The 9,174-nt window shown below is 50.7% G+C and overlaps 1 protein-coding gene across 4 annotated transcripts in view; it reads right to left on the minus strand.

Moving 5' to 3' along the window:
• Positions 1 to 8,941, minus strand: part of STOX1 (storkhead box 1) — a 71,387-nt gene extending 62,446 nt beyond the window's left edge. For 2 of the 4 annotated variants that reach the window (XM_007963246.3, XM_007963244.3), the window contains exon 1: positions 8,536 to 8,939. In XM_007963246.3, the coding sequence (XP_007961437.3) occupies positions 8,536 to 8,845 (310 nt within the window). In that variant the 5' untranslated portion in view covers positions 8,846 to 8,939. Of the gene's footprint in view, positions 1 to 8,535 lie in introns of all 4 variants that reach the window. The other 2 variants (XM_007963247.3, XM_073019082.1) reach the window with 2 other exon arrangements.
• Positions 8,942 to 9,174: the final 233 nt, after the last annotated feature.

Below are 9,174 nucleotides of genomic sequence, written 5' to 3' on the forward strand. Positions count from 1 at the left end.
CACTTCCTCCAGGAAGTCTTCCTTGGATACACAAACACATATGCATGGGATTCTTGATCAGCTATCCTTTTATTGCTCCCTATAACTGTGTATCACTTATTCATCCATCTGGTCCCTAGACTATGAGCTTCTTGAGGTCAGGGCATGAGCCTTTTGCCCCTCTGTATGGACCAACTGGTCAGGCTGGGCACCGGGTAAATACTCAATGCATACCTAACAAATGACTGCGAGTGCAAGGGAAGCCCAGCATGGTGTAGTGCTTCAACAACTGTGTAGCTTCAGATGCTTGGTGAAGGGGGAATGACATTAGAGAATCAAGATGTCTGGGCAGTACTAAGAGGAAGGTATATCTCCCCATTTGTGGAAAATATCTTAAGCACCTTCAGTGTGAGCTTCTGTCTGTTCTTCCTGGGGCCTCCTGACACAGATGACTGGGAGGCTGACCTAGGTGAGGCCAGGGCCAAGCTAGGTGGGAAGGTTTAGCCAGTCAACAGAGACAAAGTGAGCAGGAAGCCGTTCACATCTAAAGAACTAGAGGCCCAGAGACGTGAGAGGATAGGCTGGGGGGCTCCCAGCAACTTAGCAGCAGGGTTGGTTGCAAACTCAGGCATCAGAATCCCAGTACAGGCTCCTTCTCCAGCACCAGGCACCCCTTGGGACCTGGCTGAGGCACAGGACAACACACGGCTGTGGACGTGACCAGCACTAAGCAGGCAGGACAGGACAGAAGGGTAGGACAGAAGGACAAACAGAGGTCTTGAACATAAGTATATGCCAGGCAAACAATGATTAGCACAGGCCTTAACAGAGACAGGTTTGTCTAGTGAACAAGAATCCAGAGACCCATTCTCTTCTCCCTCCATGCTGGAAACTGCCTTGTGTTTGTTATTTTCCTGATGCTGACTCTGAACCAGGCACAGGCTGAAGGCTCTCAGATACTTATCTTCAAAACAACCTGCAAAGGGCCTATTGTGTCCTCATTTGTACCCATGTAGACAATGGAGCTGAGAGGGGTTAAGTAACTAGCTCAAGGACATACAGCTCATAAATGGTAGTGCAAAAAATTGAACTCAAGGGTGGGGCATGGTGGCTCATGCCTGTAATCCCAGCACTTTGGGAGGCTGAGGTGGGCGGATCACAAGGTCAGGAGATTGAGACCATCCTGGCTAATGCAGTGAAACCCCATCTCTACTAAAAATACAAAAAATTAGCCTGGCGTGGTGGCATGCGCCTGTAATCCCAGCTACTCAGGAGGCTGAGGCAGGAGAATCGCTTGAACCCAGGAGGTGGAGGTTTCAGTGAGCCAAGATCGCACCACTGCACTCTAGCCTGGGTGACAGAGCAAGACTCCATGCAAAGAAAAAAAAATTGAACTCAAATTTTCTTCACTAACCACAGTGGTTCTGGGTCATCTGGAAACTTTAAGCTACAGTTTTCAGTGACTCCTCAAGTCTCAGTTTTGCTGCCTTTAACTGAAAATAATTTTGCACTGATGCTTTTCAGTAGGAATGCGCGTAAGGGGAAGGATATTAAAAAGGCCCAATGCATGATACAATGAGAAGGTAGGTGACTTATGTGTTAAAAAACAGGCCAGGCACGGTGACTCATGCCTGTAATCCCAGCACTTTAGGAAGTAGAGGCAGGACCGTCCACACCTAGAGAACTAGAGGCCCAGAGAAGTGAGAGCCCAAGAGTTCAAGACCAGCCTGGGCAACACAGGGATACTCCATCTCTACAAAAAATAAAAATAAATTAGCCAAATGTGGTGGTGGGTGCCTGTAGTCCCAGCTGCTCAGGAGACTGACACGGGAGGATCACTTTAGCCCAGGAGTTCAAGGCTGCAGTGAGCTATCATTGCACCACTGCACTCTAGCCTGCATGACAGAATGAAACCCTGTATCTAAAAAATAATAATAAAGCCAGCCGGGCGCGGTGGCTCATGCCTGTAATCACAGCACTTTCAGAGGCCGAGGCGGGCAGATCACTTGAGGTCAGGAGTTCAAGACCAGCCTGGCCAACATGGTGAAACCCTGTCTCTACTAAAAATACAAAAATTACCTGGGCATGGCGGCGGGTGCCTGTAATCCAGGAGGCTGAGGCAGGAGAATTGCTTAAACCCAGGAGGCGGAGGCTACAGTGAGCTGAGATCGTGCCACTGCACTCCAGCCTGAACAACAGAGCAAGACTCCGTCTCAAAATAAATAAATAAATAAATAAATAAATAAATAATAAAGCCTGGCCGGGTATGGTGGCTCATGCCTACAAGCCCAGCACTTTGGGAGGCCAAGGCAGATGGATCACTTGAGGTTCTGAATTTGAGACCAGCCTGGCCAACATGGAGAAACCCCATCTCTACTAAAAATACAAAATTAGCCGGGTGTAGTGGCAGACACCTGTAATCACAGCTACTCGGGAGGCTAAGGCATGAGAATCACTTGAACCCTGGAGGCAGAGGTTGTAGTGAGCTGAGAGTGCACCACTGCACTCTAGCCTGGGTGACGGAGCGAGACTCTGTCTCAAAAAAAAAAAAAAGAAAAAAAGGAAAAAAAAATTCAGAATAGTGGTTTTTTCTGAGGATTGAGGCACAGCTGACTGGGAAAGGAACTTTCTGGGGTAATGATAATGTGCTAATCCTGCTAGGAATGTGGGTTACACACATGTATGCATTTGAAATTTTTATCAAATAGTAAACTTAAGATGTGTGCATTTCCCTAAATATAAACTTCACCTGCAAAATTCCATTAGGTATGAAGTGCTACAAGATGCCCTACTGTCATTCAAGGTAGGACTTCAAAAATAAGACAGAATAGGAATCAGACCACTCCCTTGCCTCACCATTTATAATACACTCCCCCACACCATTCCCTAAGTCACAGAACAAATAAGAACAGTGGTCCAGAGACTTGCCCAATTCTTGCAGCATCAGGCACAGAGTACCCTAGCACTGTTCTTCCTCTCCCAAACCAGATCCCAGGATAGATTCTGAAACCAGTCAACATCTAGCATCAGTGCAGATACTACACTCTACACTCCTAGAGTACTTGCAATTTTGCCTCAATATCTCTCTGTGCTTGGAAGGCCATGCTCAGAGGGGTTTGGGGGATCAGGTAGGAGGAGCATGAGGAGAGGTGGAAGATCCTCCCATCACTTCCCTTTGGCCAACCCGACGTGCCTGATCTTCAGCACCTCCCAAAGAACAAAGAACTCCTGCCTAACTAAAGGCAGAACCTGCAGTCCCCAGAGGAGTCACTGTGGGATAGAGAAGATTGTGTGAACCAGCTTCCAGAACATGGCCTCCCACTCAGCTATCCCCTCTTGAACTGGATGTGGAAAAAGAGCCTGACTCTATTTCCCTCGAGCAGAGGCAAGTCTGAATGAAAGATGCATTAAAACACAGAAGTGGGCCGGTCATCCCAGCACTTTGGGAGGCCAAGGCGGATGAATCACCTGAGGTCGGGAGTTCCAGACCAGCCTGACCAACATGGAGAAACCCCATCTCTACTAAAATTACAAAAAAACTTAGCTGGGCATGGTGGCACGCGCCTGTAGTACCGGCTACTCGGGAGGCTGACACAGGAGAATCCCTTGAATTCAGGATTCGGAGGCAGAGGTTGCAGTGAGCTGAGATCGCACCACTGCACTCCAGCCTGGGCGACAGACTGAGACTCCGTCTCAAAAAACAAAAACGAAAACAAAAAACACAGAAGCGGCTGGGAGAGGTGGCTCATGCCTGTAATCCCAGCACTTTGAGAGGCAGAGGCAGGAGGATTGCTTGAGCCCAGGAGTCTGAGACTAACCTGGACAACATAGTGAGCAAGACCTTCCTCTACTGAAAAAAAATTTTTTTTTAATTAGCTAGGCATGGTGGTGCACATATGTGTTCCCAGCCACATAAGAGACTGAGGTAGGACGATCATTTGCACCCAGGAGGTTGAAGCTGCAGTGACCCATGATTCACTACACTCCAGCCTGAATCAGAGAGCAAGACTCTGTCTCAAAACAAAACAAAACACACAGAAACACCTAGAACAGTACCTGGCTCATGAATAAATTCATGAAGCAAGTATTTAAAAAGAGCCACCAGCACTTGGTGCTTTTTTGTTTTTTAAAGACAGTCTCATTCTGTTGCCCAGGCTGGAATGCAGTGGCACAATCTCCACTCACTGCAACCTCTGCCTCCCGAGTTCTCCTGCCTTAGCCTCCCAAGTAGCTGGGATTACAGGCACGTGCCACCATGCCGGGCTAATTTTTCTATTTTTAACAGAGACGGGGTTTCACCACGTTGGCCAGGCTGGTCTCAAACTCCTGACCTCAAGTGATCCCCCTGCCTCAGCCACCTAAAGTGCTGGGAGTACAGGCAAGAGCCACCAGGCATGGCCTGGGGCATTTTTATTCAGTGAGAAAAGATGAAAGGCCCTGCTGGGGGTGACAGGGTGGAGACACCCCAGCTATAAATTTCAGGAGAAGGGAACAAACTTGTTTGGCCAAGTGGCCACCAACCGTTAATCTTTCCTGTCCCACTAGGTGCATTCTCAGAGTAGCAACAGATTCTTCCAAACAAATACAGGTGTCCCACCTCCCTGTAGTACCTCCTTCCCCAGCGGCTCAGCTGGTTAGGCAGCAGTCTCCCTCCAGCTTCCAGAACTCACTCTTTCATTTGTTAATGCCACTGGCTAATGAAAAACAGAAAACAAAACATTGGAGCCAGGTGGCTCACACTGGTAATCCCAGCACTTTGAAAGGAAGGCCGAGTGGGGGAAGATCCCTCGGACCCAGCGGTTAGAGACCAGCCTGGGAATCACAGCAAGGTCTCGTCTCCACTTAAAAAAAAAGAAAAGAAAAGAAAAATACAACATTTGAGGACTGGAGTATAAAAGCAGAGTTAGCCCTTTATTAATCAAGCTAAAGATTCAATGTCTCTCTTTTTATAGAAATAATCTCTGGGAACTATTTTTCTTACCAGAGGAAAGGTAAGGCAGAGAGAATGAAGATGGAGAGAAAAGGCACAAAACCTGGAGAAAACATAAACCTCTGCATGACTTAAGTTCAGGTCTGCACCTGAGGCTCCAGTCACTCCAGTGTGCTTGGCTAGGGTGCTCCCTCCTCGTACCTTATAAGCCCCAGGTCCATAAGTTCAGAAGGACCCTAGGCAGTACAGCTGAACTTATAAAGCTGAACGCCATCCCTCTCTCCCTGCATTTTCTGCCTGAGCTAGTCAGCAATATGTCCTATACCCTAATGCTTTTACGCAGCAGTAAAAAAAATCTTTAAAAAAACTTTTAAAAAACATCTAACCAGGCACGGTGGCTCATGCCTGTAATCTCAGCACTTTGGGAGGCCGCTGTGGGCGGATCACCTGAGTCAGGAGTTCAAGACCAGCATGGCCAACATGGTGAAACCCCATCTCTACTAAAAATACAAAAATTAGCCAGGCGTGGTGGCGGGCACCTGTAATCCCAGCTACCGGGATGCTGAGGCAGGCGAATCGCATGAACCCAGGAGGTGAAGGTTGCGGGGAGCCAAGATCGCGCCATTGCACTCCAGCCGGGGCAACAAGGGTGAAACACCGTCTCAAAAATAAACAAACAAACAAACAAACATCTATAGCAAAGAGATCAGATTGACTCTGTGTCCTTTTCTAGCATTTTGCTCTTTCCCACAAAATAACAGTGAGAATGGAGCAACAACCTGCAATAGTCCACAGTAGCTCTTTCCCCACCCTCCTGGAAGCCAGCGCTGCAAGAGCAAGAGAGCAAGCCGACCCAAACTTTCATTTCCTTTTGGGGAAAGCAGCTTCTCCTGCCTTCGCCACCCTCCAGGACTCTAAGGTAGCCCAAGAGCTGTCTCTTCTCCTTCAATACGCACCTAGGGACCCCAAGTTAGACCAGAAATTGGCAATTAGCAACACTATTCAAAGCAAAAGCATCCCCTTTGTCCCCCAGGTGTATCCATCACTTAGCATCAAATAAGATCTTTCTCCATTTTGCTCCTCAAAATGTCCTAATGGGTGGCTTTGTCCAAATCCCAGCTAAATGTTCAAATTTTTATCAGGACTTGTTAACAACTTCAAAATCTGTCCTTGCCATGGTTAGGGCTTAAACAAAGGAATAAAAATATTATAAAGAACAAAAATCGCCAGACATGGTGGCTCACGTCTGTAATCCCAGCACTTTGGGAGGCTGAGGTGGGCAGATCACTTGAGGTCAGCAGTTTGAGACCAGCCTGGCCAACATGGTAAAATCCCATCTCTACTAAAAATACAAAAATTAGGCAGGTATGGTGGCAGGCGCCTAAAGTCCCAGCTACTCCAGAGGCTGAGGCAGGAGAAGCACTTGAACCCAGGAGGTGGAGGTTGCAGTGAGCCAAGATTGTACCACTGCACTCCAGTCTCAGCAACAGAGAGACTCTGTCAAAAAAAAAAATTAAAATTAAATTTAAAAACCTCAAAATCATTCCTGCCAGGAGACCCAAGTCAAGGGTGATGACCCAGGGGAAGTCCACTGTGTTGCACACCCCATAGAATACAGTGTCCACTGCAGTTGTGCTATGAGGCAGCATTACCTACTGGGCAGAAGAGAATGGGAGCAATAGGTGACGTGTGCTGCATATTTCAGATGGCAGTAAACAGTACCAACATAGACACCAGCATTTAACACTGCTCACTGGGGCATTAGTGGCGGCCCGTGCCTTAGCACAAGCCCTCTCTTATTTCACCCCCAGGTCTAGACCCCCCACCCTGCATCCCACTCCCTCTCTGCAATATGCTCTATGCTCACCCTTTGAAAAGCGGGACCTGAGAATGTAACCACTAATTCAAACCAGAAAAACCGAGGATGCAGAACTGAAAAGAGTTTTTCATCGAGCCTGTCTGAAAGACCTCTTCGCTCATATTTTGGCTTGGCTACTTGGTTCACTGTTCTCAGAGCCAGAAACCTATTTTCTTCACTCCACTCCTGCAAGTAAAAGGAGAGGAAATGTGTATATGTGGTTTTGCAGTGAGCTCTTAAGAAAAACGGGGGTGGGGAGGAGAGGGAACAGACAGCATGGAGTGAGAAGTGAAGGTGTAAAGCACTGGCTGCTGGGATGTGGTAATACCATCTCTGAATGGATGACACACAGTTATAGGTCAGTCAGGTGCTTGCTTCTTACTGCCATGTTCTTCTTTCTTCCTCCTCCTCCTCCTCCTCCTCCTTCTTCTTCCTCTTCCTCCTCTTCCTCTTCTTCCTCTTCCTCCTCCTTCTTCTTCCTCTTCCTCCTCTTCCTCTTCTTCCTCTTCCTCTTCTTCTTTTTTTCTTTTTGAGATGGGGTTTCACTAGTCACCCAGGCTGGAGTGCAATGGCACTATCTCGGCTCGCTGCAACCTCCACCTCCTGAATTCAAGCGATTCTCTTGCCTCAGCCTCCCAAGTAGCTGGGATTACAGGCGCCTGCCACCACGCCCCGGCTAATTTTTGTATTTTTAGTAGAAGTGGGGTTTCATCATGTTAGCCAGACGGGTCTTGAACTCCTGAGGGGTTTCAGAATGTTAGCCAGGCTGGTCTCTAACTCCTGAACGCAGGTGATCCACTCGCCTCGGCCTCTCAAAGTGCTAAGATTACACAGTGCCACCGCGCCTGGCCAAACAAATGTTTTTTATTTGCGGCTCCTTCTCCTCGGATGGAAGAGGATGATTTATGGACTAACACAGAGTGGTTCCTTGGTAAGAATGAAAATTAAGCGCTGAACAACTGGTGACTTGTCAACACACCATCAAATGGCCTTTGCAGCCTCACATAAATGCAGACAAGGACCAGGCTGTTGCAGGGAGCTGACACACCTGCCTGGGTTTAGTGCCCAGAGTCAGAGACCGCTCACGGGTGCAGTGGTTTAGTTTCTCGAATGAGAAGCTATTTTATAAAGGCAAAAAGCTGCTGTTGTCTAACAAACAGCTAAGTGTGAAAAGACTGTGAAGGTGGAATCCTGTCTATTCAGCTAAAGGGATGAGACGCTACTTATTTGTTTTCCCCAAGAAGTTAACGACCCCAAAGCAGCTAGGTCCCGACCCAAGACCACCACACCGCAGGACGTGAAAAGCAGAATGCCGTTCGCTGCAGATCTGTAGTTAAATTAATAATAAAGCAGCCAGATTTGGTAAACTCTGGCCATTCCCCTGGGGTACCCTTCCTAACCGCCCCGGTGGAGCCTAGACAGTGGCCGCTAGCCCAAAGCCTCTCTATCCAGAGCATCACTTTTCTAAGCAGAAAGTTCCTTCTGTGCACTCCACGGGCTTTAAGCGTCGAGGAACGGACGCAGCCCGGAGCCAGTCCTAGCAGCGGCCAGGCACACCTTGGGGTCTATAGCTGCAGTGTCCAAGCGGGAGGGAACGTCTCCGGGGCGTTTTGGCCCCCCGGACCGGCCGCCCAACCGCAGCCCCCGGGCTCTCAGAGCGGCGCCTAGCCTCTGTGGTAGAAGACCGGGCCGCGCTCGCCCCTGTAGAGCAGAGCTCGGAGCCCACAGCTGGCGCGGGACGCCCCTCCCCTCCGGGTCCCGCACTCACCCACCGTCCTGATGCGGAAGCCGCGCGGCGGCCGTAGCGCCCGGTGCCGCCAGGCATCGCGCAGCACCTGCAGGCAGGCGGGGGGCGCGCGCACCAGCAGCACCCCGCGCCGCAGCCAGCCCTGGAAGGCCAGCCGCGAGGCGGCGCGCGCCAGCCGCGCGTTCCAGAAGCAGCGCGCGTTGGCGCGACGGAAGGCGCGGAACACCGCGCGCCCGCCGGGCTCTTCCGCAGCCCCCGCCGCCTTCTGCGCCTCCAGCCGGCACAGCACCAGCGCCAGCGAGCCCGGCGCCAGCTGCACGGGCCGGGCCATGCTTTCGCGGACGGCCGGGAGCCCACAACCCAGGGCCTCGGCGAGCGCTGCGGCTGGAACGCAGCTCGCTGGGTGGGAGGATCGGCCGACTGCGCGCGGCGCTGGCTGCCGGGGGAACGGAGCTCCAGGGGGCGGGGCCGACTGCGCCTGGCGGGCCGGGGGTGGGGCGGCCGCGCTTTGGCCGGCCGAGAGCTCTGGAGGGGATTCCAGAGCCCAGCCTTCGGCTTCGTTCTCCACACCCGAGCGCAAAACGGCCCCCTGGCGACGCCCTCGACCTCCAGCCGCCTCGAAGTCCCGAGCTCCCCTTCCCCCAGGGGCGCGCTCTGAGG

This window comes from Chlorocebus sabaeus, chromosome 9 (assembly GCF_047675955.1).
Source record: "Chlorocebus sabaeus isolate Y175 chromosome 9, mChlSab1.0.hap1, whole genome shotgun sequence".
NCBI lineage: Eukaryota > Metazoa > Chordata > Mammalia > Primates > Cercopithecidae > Chlorocebus > Chlorocebus sabaeus.